Source organism: Hippoglossus hippoglossus, chromosome 19, assembly GCF_009819705.1.
Source record: "Hippoglossus hippoglossus isolate fHipHip1 chromosome 19, fHipHip1.pri, whole genome shotgun sequence".
Classification (NCBI taxonomy): Eukaryota; Metazoa; Chordata; class Actinopteri; order Pleuronectiformes; family Pleuronectidae; genus Hippoglossus; species Hippoglossus hippoglossus.
The window spans coordinates 10,699,460-10,716,237 of NC_047169.1; the positions used below are offsets into that span (position 1 = coordinate 10,699,460).

A 16,778-nucleotide genomic window follows, 5' to 3' on the forward strand; every position below is an offset into this window, starting at 1 on the left:
AATCTGGCAATAAAACAATATCAATAATGATCGTAATATCACGTTCATGAATAGCAACATAACAAATGTCCAATATATATCGATATATATGCATTGTGCAAACACGGTGAGGAAGTATAAAACATAATTTATTTATCTCAGATTTGTAAAATGTATTGTTGTTCAGAAAACGTTTGTAATTCATTGCCTATAAGACAGAGTTTGAAACCACAACCTTCGCAAAAGTGTGTCTTATAACTTAAAATAAATAATTTGACTGATATGAAAATTGTTATCTTGTATATCTTATATAATTTTGGGCCAGCCCTAATTTTAATACCAATGTAGTTTCACTGTTCTTTCACTGGTGAAATTGGTTAGTGTAGTTTATTCTGTATAACGCTATAGACCAAAAAACACTGGTCTTACTGGATCATACTTTTTTGTGTAAATGTGACTCTTACTTTATGAAGTCGGTGTACTCCATCCAGAAGACCCCCTCACTGCTGCCATGGGCCATCAGCTCGTGACGCAGGTGCTGTGGCCAGTCCGTCCACTCGTCCGACCAGCTGCCGTTCCACGAGAAGCGGCCCCACGGGTTCCGCAGCCGCAGCAGCCTAAAACAAAGAGTGTCAGCCAGGGGGAGCCAAATATAAGATCCAATTTAAGCGACGGCAGCTTTGGTCAACACAGCATCCTCACCCCTGCAGCTCCTCTCATGGATGGTTGCCCACTTTTTAACAACCCATTTCATTTTACCGCCTCCTCCCTACAGTGTAAAGGTGTTATGGGAAGCCATATTGGAGAGCCACAACTTTCCCCCCAAAAAAGTGCAGGTGAATCACTGTTTCCAAGCTGCTTTTCATCTTCTCGGATCCTAGCACGAGGTCTCCAACTCATTTTAGATCAGCCGCTTCCGCTCCGATTGCTTTATGGCAGCAAATTAAAGTGGCTGTGTGTGCGGCTCTGGCTCTTGAGCAAATTGCTTCTGGGATTTACGGCTACTCTCAACTTCCTCCTGTAGTCGGGACAGAAGAAGCCTCCATTGTGGAGTGCCCTGATGCTGCCCTGATCAAAGTGATCAAAGTGAGCTGGTGTGTTCCTGTTCTCTACTGGCATCAAACCTCTGTCCCCATTTACCTATCATTCAAGAATTATGTTCACAAAAAACATACGGTAACTTTTCAATAATATCCATAATATATAATCCAGAATGTGTTTGAGAATATGCTTTTTATTGAGAATATAGGACGAGATGTTGGGCAAGATGTAAGGCAGCTTCTTTTGATAAATACTCCTGCAAGTCGATGCCAGTGCAACAGATTGTATGATTCATTGGTTCTGGCTATAAAATCTACATCAGACCCGAATGGGAGATGTAGCTGAAGGAAAGGGGGGAATTGAAGATGATGTTTCAGCCTTAAAATAACTGATAAATGAGTATTTTCACCATTCTCACCATGTATTCCTAATTGAGTTCTATTTCCTTAAAAAACATCCTCAATATTATTTGAAACACACAACTCTCCCAGATAACGTTCAGTGATTTGCAGACTTATGTTATGGCCATCAGTTTTCATAATCTTAATGTTGTCTCAGAGAAATCATACGACTCTGAAATTATATAACAAATCACTGTTGCTATGAAGAAACAGCCAGAGGCACGAATCAGAGCTGGAGCGAATTCAAAACATTTCATTACCATCATAAATGCTGACTTCAGAGTAGTAAAGTGAACTGATTTAAATACAACAGTGTTTCCCAGAGAATTAGATTCTATCTGTGGCAGTAGCTGAGGCAGGGCCCCCCCTGTTGGTGTCAGACTGATTATGTGAACATTCTTGCAGTACCCTGTGATGCACAACCAGGTACACTGCGAGGGCAGGTGTTATGCTGAGGTTTGCCTGCATGCTGAGGACAGTAAAAACTTAATGGATGTTTTTGAATGTTCAACGACGCAGCAGGATTTCTCCCCGTGCAGCTGATGGCAACTCTGACTCATTTTGTGAGAGGAGGGAGAGAGTGAGCTCTACACACAGCAGTGAAGCAACTGCACAAAGTACGAGACCTTATATATTATTATGAGAAGTTTTTTTTGGACCATTAGGAAAGTGTAGTGGGACAAATTGCACTATGGCAGGCTGCCAAAGTCCTGGTAATAAACGTGGAAACAGAATTATTACTGAATAGCTCCTCCTCTGTACTAAAAGCTGACCACAGTGTTCTGTTTAAGTGAATGAGCTGTATACGTCAAGGTCATACGTAGACTAGTCTGACTGTCTCGATATAGACTGTGGATATAAGCCAACATTCTCCTCTCCTCCCCTTCAAAATGAGAGCAACCACCTAGTTGTGACCTGTATGCTGAACATTTGAATGGCAGTCAACATACGTCTTACTGTTTGTGACATTTCTTCGCCAGTGTAACCAAAAATTCCAACAATGTTTTTCCGCAGGTGTGCAGCCAAACAATGTTATTTCTTTTAATTTTAAGTTTCCCTTTAACATCTTCAATATTGTCTGTTACAAATAAAGATAGAGGTAAGGAGAAAAATAAAGCAGTATTCTACAAACCGGAACTCAGAGAGTCCAACCAGCCCGTCCATACCTGTAACCCTGGACATCTCGGACGTCCAAGATGGAATAGGCATGTCGAGGCCGCAGACCCAGAGACTCGTAGACAACATCGTCTACCTTCATGTTGCCTCCTCCACATGATGCTCCCATCAGAAATCTAAAAGACAAGAACAAAATGTGTAAGATAAAGGCTTTACTACAGTGTTGTTAGCAAAAATAATGTAAAAACCAAGGAATAGAGGTAAATAAAAAGTATTTTAAATGTCTGTACAAACTATTTTAAATGTCAGAGCAAACTATTGTTTTTCTTGTGTTGTATAGTTAATTATGTTTATAATTTATTCCCTTATTAAATCTCTATCCTTTTCTTTGTTGTGGCCAAGTTAGACAACAATACACTAATTCAGAGACAAACAACATTAGCTTGGAACAAATATCATTAATATGCCTATGTGTCTAATAATTGTAATGTGTAAATGTATTTCAGACTGTTCTCCATTGGTACATACAATACTGCAGGTTTTCTGACAGATGGTTGTTTGGCCACAGATGATTTGGCCTCTTTTCAGCTCTCGTGTCTCGTTGCTTTGAAAGCTCACATATCAAAGTCCTGATTAACAGACCTCTTTCATTACTGACATATGCTGCAAATGAGCTTTGTAGTACCTCACTGGTCATAGCTGTGATTATTGCTGTGATTGCATATTATTTCTACTGTTAGCTGGGCAGAACATGAACATATTTATTGTATATGTACTTTATTTAAGTATTCTGTTTGAAAAAGGAAGGTGATTATGTGAAAAGCAAACACCAGCAAAGAAAATGTGCCCCTCTCTTACCCGGCCTCTTTGGAGCTGAGCATCTTGGCCCAGATGAGGTCCGTGTCGATTGGTTCCTCCCGGGGGTTGGTGGAGCTGACCTGGAGCATGAGCGAGTCGCACGGAGCTCCGGTCAGCGTGGCTAAGCCCTCGATGGCACGCCCTGCCTGCAGGGCAAAGTAGGAGCCGTGGAGCTTGGCCAGGGCCTTCTCGATCAGCGCCACCCATAGCTGCTTCCTTTGGGCCTGCGAGGATGGGAAATAGGAAACGTTTAGTCATCGGCAAGCCAAAATGTGGTTCACTGAGAGAGGTGAACTTATCACAGGAAGCTGTTTGCTGTGAGGCTCGTTTCAAGGTTTCTGAACATGATAACCCACTCGTAACCTCTCATACTCTGCGTCTTTCTTATCTTATCAGCTCCATCAACTTCACACTTCTTTGACAGCTTTGAAGAAACATTTCGTACTTGTTCAGTCATCGCGGTGGCGGAATCTACTCTGAACTGGCCGATCGAACGTTTCTTCTTCTTTTTTTCTCAACAAGATAAGTCGATAAGGTATCATGTTAGCTCTCTCCAGCATCTATCTGTGCCTAGTTCTTTTTACCTTGTGCTTCGTTTGTTGCGTAATGCAGTACTTTGTATATCCTGTAAGTGACTGTTGATTAATTAGACCTCCACATGCATTCCTTTTCTGAGGGGTCCTCTGAGACATGCTTGTGATAAAAAGCCAGATAATGAATTAGCTTGAACTCATATTAAGAAGTTAATATTGTTAATATTTTCTTAAGGCGGCAATAATGGAGGAAGTGAATGTGGCTTCATTGTGCCCTGTTTGCAGAAGGAGCAAATAGTTTATAATCGGTCAAGCATCCACTTCCTGTTTTGTTACCTTGAAGGGTCACAATAGTGCAAGAGTGAATAAAAAATTAACAGTGCATGTCTGTATGCATCAGTATGTTTCTCTGGTCCTGTGTTCTACTCTCTCAGACAAAAATAAACGTGAACTCTTTTTCCCTGTATTCCTAGCGTCCGTGCAACCTCTCTGACACCAATAGCGTTTAACTCCCTACAAGATTCATCACAACCCTCTTCGACTCTGACCTGGGAGAAGAGGAGGTAGCCATAATCGTCGCAGGGCAGCATGTCGTCCACCAGCACCGTCGTCCATGTCCCGTCTTTACATAGCCGAACCTGGTAGGCCCCCTCTGGGCAGATGGTCCTGGTGATCATTACCCTCTCCACCAGCTCTGGGCGCTCAGCCAGCACCGCCAGCGCACTCAGGAACCTGGAGAGAGAAAAATACTCAATGAACTGGAAAATGAAAAGTTGGATGAGGACGGACAGATGGGTAAATGAGAGGATGTGCTAGTGACACAAAGATGATGTTAATAAAGCACTGAGAGGGGTGGAGAAGAAAAGACATCAATGATCAGCTGATCGTGGCGGCCAGGTGATTGGACGCTCTGTTTTGTCAAAAAGACAGGCAGGGGGTTAGGCTAATTTAGACTAGCAGCGTCTGAATGCAGAATTAAAACATACTTCTCCTTAAGGTACCTTGAGCCGTTGTGAATTTGTTTTTTAACATAATTTTCCCTCATTGAAAATCCATTTCATTTGATGATTCAAGCTTCTGTGCCTTCTGGTTACCTCCCCCATTACTGTTAATTCACCCTGCAGCAAAGACAAACCGCCTTGCCTAATGAGCTTGCATGAGAAATTAGTTAATCAAAAATACAGCTACATCAGAAAATGCTAATTCCTTCGCAAAAAAGAAGAAACACAGCTGGGGACACAAGGATCCCACTTAAAAGGAATATATTTTGAAAGTGAACATTAGTTTACCTTTAAAAACGTAAAAAAGAGATCATACAGTACTGATGAAAACAGTGGAGGGTGTGGGACAATGAACTGAAGGATATTTTTGCTTGCTGCTGACTCATTGCCAATTTGGACTCCTTTATTAACAACACAGATAAACTTTAGATGAGCTACGTCTGCCTCTGGTAACACCGTCGCTGTATTTAAAGATGAAAAGAATATCTCTTTCCATCCACTTGTCACTGTGTGTTAGTACAGCAGCCATTTAAAGGCTGAAACTCCTTTGTGCGAGGCTGGAAATGTGCATTATTAAAGCTATATTCTATCTGTTTAAGTGGCGGCCCATTCTGCCGCAGATGAAAACCCCAATTGTCGCCGCAGAATCAAATGAAAATCCAATTATCTGTGTCATAATGTGACTCTTAATATCGGCTTGTATTGCAGCCACAGACAAGGACATGGGTGACTGGCACTATTTCTATTTCTGCTGTCATTGACTGGCCGGCTGGCTGGCGGGAGCCGGGATGTCGGCTGGTTTATTGGGACAAGTGTGTCGGTGTGTGTATTCGAGAGAGTAAGAGTGAGGGAGACGCAGCCTGAGAGGAAGAATTTGGGTTACATGCTGTCGCGAGTGAGAGGATTCGGTTCTCGGGAGGGTTATTTTTGATAAGCTGTGTGTGCTGGTGATGAAGCGAGAAGTTGTATTGGGACAACTTTGTGATTGACTGTTCTTTGTTGTGTGCGCGGAGGAAGATGGTAACACATATACACACACTCACTCACACACACACACCCCGAAGGACACACGGAACAAGGGCAGGGAGATAAAGCATGTGTCCGGACCCACGCTCCCGTGAATAATCTCCCTGTCAGGTGTATCTGTACATCTGTCTAACTCCAACCTGCTTCCTCTGCCATTTAATCTGTGGCCCCCTTTATTTTTCTCTGCTCCAAGTTTTTCATTTTCCTTTTTTCTTTCTCGACTTATTGTTTCACTGCCTCTTTGTCACTGTCTCCATCTCACTCCCTCTCCTGGCTTCAGGCTGCAGTATTCATCGAAAACAAAACCCACACAGACTTGAAGTGGTATCTGTCGTCTGTTTTATATTCCTCTGACCTTTCGCAGAGACTGAGGGGGAATGAGAAATCGCCTTTTACTTTGGGGATTTTCGGCTATTCTTGTTTGTCCTGGGTCAAAGCATTAATCAGGACAAATTTCCTCGGTCTGTCTCTAGATCATTCTAGTTATCTAGGTTCATTAGTGTCAGTCTGTGACAGCTCACCAGCAGTTTCCGAGCAAGCCTTGCAGGATGTCAGAGGGCCGCGGCGTGCGGAAGACGGACCATTTGACGCTCCGGTCTTTGAAGTTGCTGCAGTTGATCTCGTGGGGGCGCAGCCACTTTTTGATTCGCTGCTGGACGCTGTCGCCTTCGGGGAAGCCCACGGAGCGAGGTCCCGGGGGGAAACTGTCATCCACAAAGTTCACAGAGTTCTGAAAAAAGGGGACAATAGGGAGACGGGGTGGAGGGGAGAGGGGAAAAGTAAAAAAAGTGATTTTAGATTGTTAGAAGAAGACAGCTTATCTAAACACCAAAAGAAAAAAACTTCTGAAATGCAGCCTTGAAGGAGTGATGGTTAATCTCAAACCTTCTGATATGAAGAAGTCTGCAGGTGGATGAGGATTAATGCAGGGCTCTACATGACACACGAGCCCTGCATTCTGGGCTGAACAAGGACAAACTCCCAAATATATGTGACAGGAGGTTTTACTTCCACTGTGAGCGTGGCATCCCACATGTGCACAGCAGAACACCAGCTGTGGAGCAGTGTGCCTGCCAGGATACAGGACACATGTGCACATCACTTCCAAACCTTCAAAGCACCTCACTTTCTGCACAGCACCAAGAGTTTAACAAGACACACTGTATTTTAACACTGCCTCGCTACTGTACACAGGACCTGGACTACATTAATACATAAACAGATCACGACACCTTATCCGTCACACTATCTGCTCATCTTAAACTCTCCTGTACAAACCTGAGAGGGCAAACCGCCACACACGCAACCCTATCCGCTTTCCCATTTGTGGCGTGAGAAGTGGGCTCTGCCAGTCGCTCTGCGACGCAGGCAGGGGATGTAATGTGGGCACCTCACTGGTGGCTCACAGTGCGGCGAATTGATTAGTCCCCATCCCACACAATCCAATTCCGCAGCCCGGGATGCAGCATTAGCCACCAGGCAGAATCACTTCCACGCAGCCCCGCCACCCTGATCCTCCAAGGTCTCTGTGTAGCTTACAGAGTCTGTAGTTCACTGGCTTAAGTTTGACCCTTGTGCTTGCTTTTATTGTACGGTCTCGGGGATTTTCCACAGAGGAGGAGAGGGAGGCATGGCTATCAAAGGTGGGCACAAACAGAGAATACACTTCAATCTAATGTCACACATAAGCTGCTTTGTAACTGAAGTCTTGTCCTTTTCCTGATATCTTTTTTTACACGATCCATAAAAATTATAAAATGTTAAAAACAAACAAGTAAGTATATAAGAATATGGATTTAAAAGAAATTGAATTAACATATAACATATACAAGCTACGACGTTATCAGCAACACTTTTTGATTGTGTAAGGAGTTTTAATGAAATACGAACACAAAAACAATTCTGTTATTGAGGTTGCAATGTGATGTCTACTAGTGTAAATCTAGCTGACCTGGTGCTGCCAACTCTGAGTCTTCCACTGGGCACATGCCAGCACGCAAACCCGAGACAGTGATCAGCCAATTCACTGCTGAGCTCAGAAAACCTGCTGCCTCCATGCCATCTCCCAGAATACACACAACTGGCAGCCATACAATGCTTTTTTGAGGAGTGTAAGCTTGTAGCTAGACATCTACATCTCGTAGACAACATATTGATCTCGGAAAAAAACGTGGTGACAAGGAACCATAGAGCTGGATTTCACAGTGCTACACTTATTAAACTCAAAACAAAGGCATCCCAGAACAGCCTGGCACGTACACGGCTGTCACAGTCTGTGAAAACCTGTCACTGCAGGCAGTCACAACTTACAATCCAAAACATGTAAACCAAAACCCCAGATACAATCCAACGTGTGGCACAAAATCAAATGACAGAAGTGGTTACAGAGAGTGGTGTTGAGGAGATAAATAAAACAAATCAAAGTTAATCTGTTGCCATGTGGCATCTTCTTGTTGCTCCCTCTGAGGGTGACATGGAGAGGGAACAGAGGCACGAGTTCCAGCCATGCTGGGTTTTACAGTTCACAAGCGGCGCTGATGGCTCTTAGTAGCATTTACTCGCTTGGCACCGTGAGTAAGCGGACACGCTCTGGGGCACTGGCATCAAGCACACACCTCTTACTCTCAAAACCAATCAAGGAGAGTAGAAAAGCAACGAGGCCCTCAGGTGAAGAGAGAATAATATTTCTTCCAGTACAACTCCAGCTTCATTTTTTTTGCTCTTTATTGATTGTTGCAATCTGGACAAACTCTGCTGTAACTTCTACAGTCAGTTTCATCAGCAGCACCATTTGCTATAATGCAACGACTCGAGGAGGAAAATCGGAACTAAACAAACAGAAACGTACGCTCGGACACACTCGCTGTGTTTGTGTGAATGGACTGCCCACATGCCTTAACAGGGTAAACCGAAAGCTTTTATCGTAATTACATTTTCACCGCTGGTGTTTTCAGTGCTTGCCAAGTGTTAATGCTTTGACAGAGATGGATACGACAGACTAGAGCCTCTTACTTAACAATTTTAGCCCCCTTCAGATCTTTGACCCCTAAAACTGAGCTGCAGTGGTTGATGCTGTTAGAGATTTCATTCACTATAGGGAAGCCGATCGTTTCTGCTCTTCTCTTCTCTAGCTCTGCTGCTAAAAATAGAAGAGCCCTGTGTTCACCTTAGCACACACACACACAAACACACACATTATCTGCTACACTGGTGAATTGAGTGCAGTCGTGTGGAGAGGGTGGGGTGGGGGCGGAGAGGGTACAGTGGGTGGCAAGGGGAAAAGCATATTTTGAGATATTAGCAGAGAGGAAGAGAAAAAACACAGGATGAGCATGTGGGGATAGATGTGATGAAGGAGATGGGATAAAAAGGAGATGAAAAGGGGAAAGTACTTTGAAGAGAGCAGAGGGGGGAGAGTTGGAGAGAAGGAGGCCTGAAATATTTGGAGAAAAAAGGGAAAGATGATAAAAAAGAACGGGTATTTTAAATGTCGGCCTCAAATTAGGGAAAGGGAAAGGTGGGGATGAGAGATCTCCGATATCCTTCCTTCCTACTAAGCCAACTTCCCTCCCACGCTAACAGCAGTGAGCCCTGCGACTTTCAAAGAAGACATAAATTATGCATTCAAAAGCTCACTCCATGCTATTGTAAACATGGCATGATAGGTGCAATGGCGGTGCAGTGAATGGGAACGCATCACCCGAAGAAATTCAGAAAAATAAATCTGCTGCTGCACAAAAAATTACCTGAATCTAATAGTTTCTGGATTCTGCATTTTTCTGAGGTTTAACTCGTCCAATCAGATTTGCCTCATTAGCATAGGTCTTAACAAATGAGCCCTTGTGACAGCTCTGAGTAGCATATCCATGACAACACACTAGAGGCTTATCAAAGGTCTGCAGAAACAAAGTGAGCATGAAGTGGTGTGATACAGAGGAGCCAAATAAAGCTTGTCCCATCTTAACTACAGTAGCTAGGCGAGACGTCTCCATGTCTCCGAACTGCGGTGACGGATGAACGCCCCAATTGACCTTTCGTCCTCTTTGGGCATTATTATCGTTCATTAGGGTTGTTATGACAACAGACAAGCCCAGAATTACAAAAGCATAACATCATTAGCGTTTTCAATACTGAGAACAAAACAACAGGATGATCTAGTTTTATTATTCAACATAATGATTATGTTCTGTTTCAGGGTGTGTATTGATATAAAAAGGAGCTTTTAACAACAACCACAGTTCTGATGTTTTAATAACTTCACAAATTGAAAGTGTGAAGTTCACATTAAAGGGAAATTACATTCAGAATGATCAAAAATGTTTTTATGTCTAAGAGGCAGGTCTGCTGATACAAAGAAATGTATTTCATTAAGCCGCCCAATGTCTTCCTAAATAAGAACTCCAAGTTGTGGTGGGAGTCAACTGAGGACAGGAAATAGAACATCTGACTCAAACTAAACTGTCAGGAGTGAAAAAAAATAACTATTCAGAACAAATAAAGCTGGACTCCCAAGACAGGAGTTACAGTTCTGCAACAGAGTATTGCAGTATTTAGTTAAGGGACTTCTTTCAGAATGAGGGCGGGCTATAGTCTGGCTATAGAAATGAGACGCTCAGTATCTGCAGCTCATTCAGGTAGCCAAGATTCACCCACTGGTCGTTTTAAACCCAGCTAACAAAGCAAGTGCAAACAGAGGTAATGACAAAGCCTATTAGCATTTCTCTGAAATTAGAAAGATTGAGGGGAGTGGGAACAAAGCCAGAGCCGTTGCAAAAAAGAGGAATTAAAATGAAGGAGCTGTGCTATGCAAGGCAATGTGCACCCTGTGACGCATTACACATTGAAATAAGCAGGGTTATCAAAGACATCAAGGAAAACTCAACACAAAGAAAAGGTAACACTGACATATCAAGAACTCAGAGTTGCAGGACAACAAATGACCTAGTCGGACAAGGGTTTACTTGTTCACCCTTAGATAACAAGTGCACTGCAAAAGAAAAACCTTCCGGCTTTAAGCATGGTCTTATGAATTCAAGTAGTAAAACAGATCTCAACATAGATAGTCTGAAACCCTTATAATATACATGTGTGTCACTGTTGAGCCATTTGTCATTAGTAGTTTAGTTACTCTTACCTCTCTGCAGAAGCTGACAATGTTCTCCCAAAGCTCCTTGGCCTCGCCTTCGTCATTTCGTCGACGGGCCTCGACATGCATGCTCTCCCTCCTCTTCAGAGGCTTCATCACTTTGCGAAGGGTGAGGTACTGCTGGGGTGTGTGGCACGCTGCACAGTTCTTGGCCTTGATGTCGTTGAGCAGCGTACATGCCGGGCAGCTCCACTGTCCTATCTTCTCTTGAAGGCTCGATAAGGTGGAGGAGGAAGTGGAATTGGAAGGAGCAATAGCAGGGGAGGAGGAAGGGTAGCCCCGGGCCTGTTTCCGTGTTTTATGACCTGAAGAGGATGAAGGTGTGCAAGAACAAGATGCCGTACCAGACCCCGATGGGAGGCCACAGTGTGCACAGCAGCGGGTCATGGGCGCCTGCTGTTCCTGAAAGCCATGCAGCTTGGAAGAACCACAGGCTGAGCACTTAGGTGCCCCTGTAGGATTGCGCAGGGTGCACTTGGAACAGGCCCAGGTGCTGAAGTCTGGGCTGGAGGGGCTAGCTGGGGTAAATCGTACCGTTTCGCAGCCAACAAGGTCAATGAGGTCAGCGCCTGCCCGTGATGATCGGCAGGCCTCACATTTAGATGAGTTACCTGGATTGGGCAAAGAACAACTAGGGCACTTCCAGGTGGGGGCAGCTGTGGAAGCAACAGGGAGGTGTGGAGTCAGTGGGTGGTGCTGAGCATCTTCTTCCTCCAAGATACTGAGGCGCTTGTTGGGGTATGAGGGTTCCTGGGGTTGGGCATGTTTGGGCTTGGCTGGCCGCTGTGGGCCTGGCTGGGGTGGCACAGTGGCCGTTGATGGGGAAGTGGGACTGGGAGTGTTGGTGCCTGCGTTCGGTGGGCGCCCTGGAGGGGGCACTTCTCTCCTGCTTCGGGGCACTGGGTTATTCTGGAGGGAAGAGAAAGAAGTAAAGGGGGAGGAGAGGGACTGTGAGGACACATGGGGAGGTTCTTGAGGATCACAGGGAGGGGGTGGGGGAGAATCGTCTGTAAGGTCTATGAGTAGTGGGGCAGTCCCTGCTGTGTGAACTGGAAATCCCAGCACAGGTGTGCGCACCTCAGGCACCACTAGTGCCTCTGGGGGGATTTTAGGCAAAGACAGTTTCCTGGGGCCACCACAGGCTGAGCACGACAAAGCCACAGGAGTGTTGTGGAGTGTGCATCTAGGGCAAGCCCAGCCCGAGTGCTGCACCTCCAGGCTGCCCACCTCTCCATTACTCTCGGACCGTCGTAGCACTTCCTCCTTAGCTGGATGCTGCCCCTGAGGCTCAAGCAGGACTGTGGGAGGGAGAGTTGGTGTTGGAGGTTCGGTCGGAGCAGACGGCAGGCCATTGGCGGTGGCGGCTATGGTGGTGGTAGGGGGTGTGTTAGTGGCAAGGGATGGTCCAAAGCCACAGACGGAGCAGGCTCCAGATCCCTGGGGATTGTTAAGGGTACAGCGGGGGCAGGCCCAGCGATGCTCCTCGGTGCTGCTCAGCCGCAGGATCTGGTTAAGGTCAGGTTTCTGGCGTGGGGCCTCACAAATGGAACAGCGAGGTGCTGCGCCGGCATTCAAGAACGTACAGCGTCCACACGACCACTCACTGCCTCGCACCGCTGCTGCCATGGAGCCAGGAGAGTGAGAGTGGCTGGAAAAAAAAGTAGACAATGTGTCAAAACAAATTCATAATAGTTTTACCTACTTTTGCACAGCAATAATAAATTCATATCGAGTTTGGCGCTGCTCAATCATTTCAGTAATTTCAGTCAGTATTCTGTTTGAATAAAGTGTCCGTGGAGAAATGTAGGAGCAAAGTAAAAAAAAAAAAAGAAGTAAGATGGCATCAGAAAGAGTGAGAAATAAAAAATTATGAAGAACCCTGAGGATGAATACATGCTTCCAGTCAACTCATGGTGATAATCGGCAGACAAGACAGCAAAAACATCTCTGGGACTGCGAGAGGAGGGGAGAAAGACAGAATTAGAAAAGAAAAATAGAGTGTGAGAGGGAAAGATTAGCAAGTGCAGGGGAAAAATCAAATCTCCCTCCTGGGGGCAGTGAGGGCTGTAAATCCATACACAATGGCCACATGATTAGAGCTAGGAAGACAGCACATGGAGAGGAGAGGAGAGGTAGAGAGAGGCAGAGAGAGGCAGCGAGAGTTCATTGAGTACTCCTGACTGACACTTATTAGACTGAAAAAAAAACACAGGATCTCCTCCACTTCACTTAAGCACCCATCTCCCTTTTTCTGAGTGAATGTTAATGCAGGGTAGACGGGAGCTACTTAAGGTCATGTCAACCCAATGCCCAAGTGAATTTCTAAATTAAGTTTGAATGGATGGGTGCAGTGAATAAGCAGAACTTTGGACTTTGGGGTTATTGAAATTACAAACCATTCATACTGTTGAATTTTAATTAATCTTCAGCAGTATAAACAGTGTAGAGGGATTTCCACCCCTTAGACAAAATAACCTCCAACAGTGTTGTTCTGAATTGACTTGCATGTAGTTCATTCCGTGTGGCTGCAGTTCAGTCAATCCAACATATTGATAGTGGGTATATCTAAGCCTTTTGGGGGGGGGAGCGGCACAGTTGGATACCTCCAAAGTACAAGGGGGTGGGAGGGTGGGTTTGGAGAGGGTTGGCCCCAAGGGACGGACGTGGTTGCTGTCTGGACAAACCCATAAAAATGTCACAGTCGCTCAAGCTGCTCATGTGTGAACACCAACACAGAGAAGGTACTGTGGGGATTGTAGGGTAGCAGAGGGGAAGGTGCTAAGAGCTGGAATACCACGATGCTCCTTTTTATTGATCCCAGTGGCGAAGATGCTACCCACAGAGTGTGTGGATCTGGTCACATTTATCTGCCTTTCTTCTATGGTTAGAGAACTATGCCCACATGCAAAGGTGCTTCGACAAAGGCTTTTATGGGGAAAGCAGTGGTTTGTGGCTATTTGTAAAATGTACGTGCTGTGAAAACAAGCCTATTTTTCTATGGAGAAACATTTTCTGATTATTCCTTTGTTGCTTGTCACATTAGGACATAGATTTCTGCCACAGTATAGGAGAGACTTGCTGGTTGTGTGGCCCAATTGCTCTTCTCCACTGCAGCACCATGTGTCCAGGCCAACTGATTTCCCTTAGTTCAACTCCATTAAACCTTTTTAAACCAGGCCAATCCCCAGAACCCAGGGGGACCTCTCACAGAAAAGCTCTTGCTCCCAGCTCCACTACTCCCGTCAACTCTCCTCCCAAAGGCAAGGAGGAGAATGGCAGCAGGAAGGGCCTCTAACGTGTCTCTATGGGTGTCTTCGAGTCTGTAGGTTCTTACCACTAAGCGTGTGCAGGCATGTAGCACTATATTTATTTATTGACAGACGAGCTACATTTGTGCCACATTTCGTCCTCTACCTCGAGGCAGCAAAAGTATGGAAGTAGGAGTCCCAGTGCTTTATGTCAGGAGCCATTAGCACTGCATTCATTCCCGTGGGCTGAAGTCAGCACTCCAACATAAACCAGGGCCCTATGGAGTGAGGAGGAAGCTAAGCCCTCCAATGATAATGATGAGGAAAATTAGGAAAACACAATTTTTATGAAGACACACAAACACTAGGAGATCAGTACTTAGCGCTTTGTTTAGCTTTCATCCAGAAGCAATAGCTGTCATGTCCCCATGGTAGTGTGGAATTTGGAAGGGTTCTTAACCTTACAAATTAACATAGAGGGGGTGTGGATGCAGCATCAGTCCCTGTGTGAGAATACGAAGTGCATCAAAATTGTTTGCCAAAAACAATATTTTCATTATGCACTGAAAATATTTATTCTATCTTCAAAAACCTATAGTGTTGCCTCAGACTAAAACACAAACTCCACCCACTCAGTGGTTTAGTTAAATGTGTTTGAATTGAGTGACAGCCCTGGCGTTGATCGCACATGTTCACACTGTGCTTGGTTCTTCAAAGGCCTGCAAACAGCAATGACAACAACAACAACAAGTGTCAACACCTCATGTTTGATGACAGATACTTCCCTGTGGCCATTTTCATAACTGTCAGGCCTCTTTCATCTCCAGCGAGAGAGCAAAGTCATGGTGTCAGCCGCACAGAGACTTTGTCACAGCAATTGATTTGGTTCTCGCCGGAGCACCGGGGATTGTAAATTCATTATGTTTCTGTCTACAGCAGCCGTTCTAAGAGCTTCTCAACGACATAATCGGCCTCTCCAGGAAATGTTAATACCTGGCTTAAATATATCATTATTTTCAGTTGTCTGCATCGCGCCTATCAAATGAAAGCAACACATGATGAACATCTACAATCACAGTCGTGGCCCCTTCAATGCACTATGAATGCATCATGAGTACACACCATAGACTGTATAAAAAGTTAGAAGACAAGAAAGAGAAGCCAAATTATCTTGATCGCCTCCTGGTGGCTGGCTGCAATATAGTTCATAAATTCTGCCTCCTCCACGTTAATGGGTAGGGCATGGTCCAAACTAAAAAGTCATTGTACATGTCAAATAAATGATTTATGTTCAAGTGTTCATTTGTCAAGTGAGTTTGGTTTAGTTAATTATTTGAAGTTATTAAACTCAGGGTAAAACATTATGATCCCTACTGCAAAGAATCCAAAAGTGCAAGATGGTGGCATTTATCTCCAAGATATTTTAGCTCCATTTCTGGACACACACACACACACACACACACACACACACACACACACACACACACACACACACACACACACACACACACACACACACACACACACACACACACACACACACACACACACACACACACACACACCTTTGCATGTACAGTACATGCCTGCAGCAGAGGATGACCCACTATTGCCTGTGATCCCTGGACCCTACTTAAAAGGATGCTTTCCGTGTACATGCTCCACTCATAAGAGTGCATACATATTCAGACAAACATCCACAGAGTTACACACAGATCCACACAAATACACACAAACACCTTTTGTCCTTGGCCCTGTGTTCAATGGAGCTGTTCTAAAAGTGCCCACTTCAGCTCCTCTGTTCCTCAGTGTCGCAGACCTGGGAAGCAGGCCAACAGCTTACAGTGGAGAGAGAGAGGGACAGAGAGACAGAGAGAGAGACAGAGAGAGAGAGAGAGAGAGAGAGAGAGAGAGAGAGAGAGAGAGAGAGAGAGAGAGAGAGAGAGAGAGAGACCTCACCTCTACAAAACCCATCTTTTTGCAATGAGGTCCTCAATGCAGATCGCTGCCAATAAGGAACCTGCTCCTAGTTCAAAATTCACTTAAGCAAGAACATCAGTGACCCCTGGCTAATTTTGAAATGCTTCACTGGGTGTAAGATAATCATGGAGCACTTCGGCAGACCATTACACGGAGTGTGATCTTTAAAACGCTCAGTGAAAACGAGCAAGTCAGCACCATCATAGTAAACAACTGAGATATTGCAAAGGAAGTCTTTAGGCTGGAGAAAAAAAGGGTGCTGATGAAAAGAGCGTAAAGATGTATGTAGATGAGCCAGGACATAATATGGGTCAGTAGGACTGTAAGAAATGTAAAAGACTGAGCTAAATCTACAAAGGCCCTGTTGGTAATCTAAGGGTTACCTTCGGCTGGCTACTTGAATTCACTCCACATACTGAACCTGGTTGCGGGATCAAGTGAGCTGAGTC

At 44.8% G+C, this 16,778-nt stretch overlaps 1 protein-coding gene across 2 annotated transcripts in view; it reads right to left on the bottom strand.

Annotated features, from left to right (window-relative positions):
• capn15 (calpain 15) overlaps positions 1–16,778 on the bottom strand; it is a 37,868-nt gene that overhangs the window by 8,772 nt on the left and 12,318 nt on the right. For both annotated transcript variants that reach the window (XM_034569700.1, XM_034569701.1), the window contains exons 2-7: positions 11,090–12,749; positions 6,477–6,685; positions 4,477–4,660; positions 3,396–3,619; positions 2,588–2,713; positions 444–596 (exon numbers count right to left, since the gene is read on the bottom strand). In XM_034569700.1, coding sequence (XP_034425591.1) covers positions 444–596; positions 2,588–2,713; positions 3,396–3,619; positions 4,477–4,660; positions 6,477–6,685; positions 11,090–12,749 — 2,556 coding nt within the window. The remainder of the gene's footprint in view (positions 1–443; positions 597–2,587; positions 2,714–3,395; positions 3,620–4,476; positions 4,661–6,476; positions 6,686–11,089; positions 12,750–16,778) is intronic.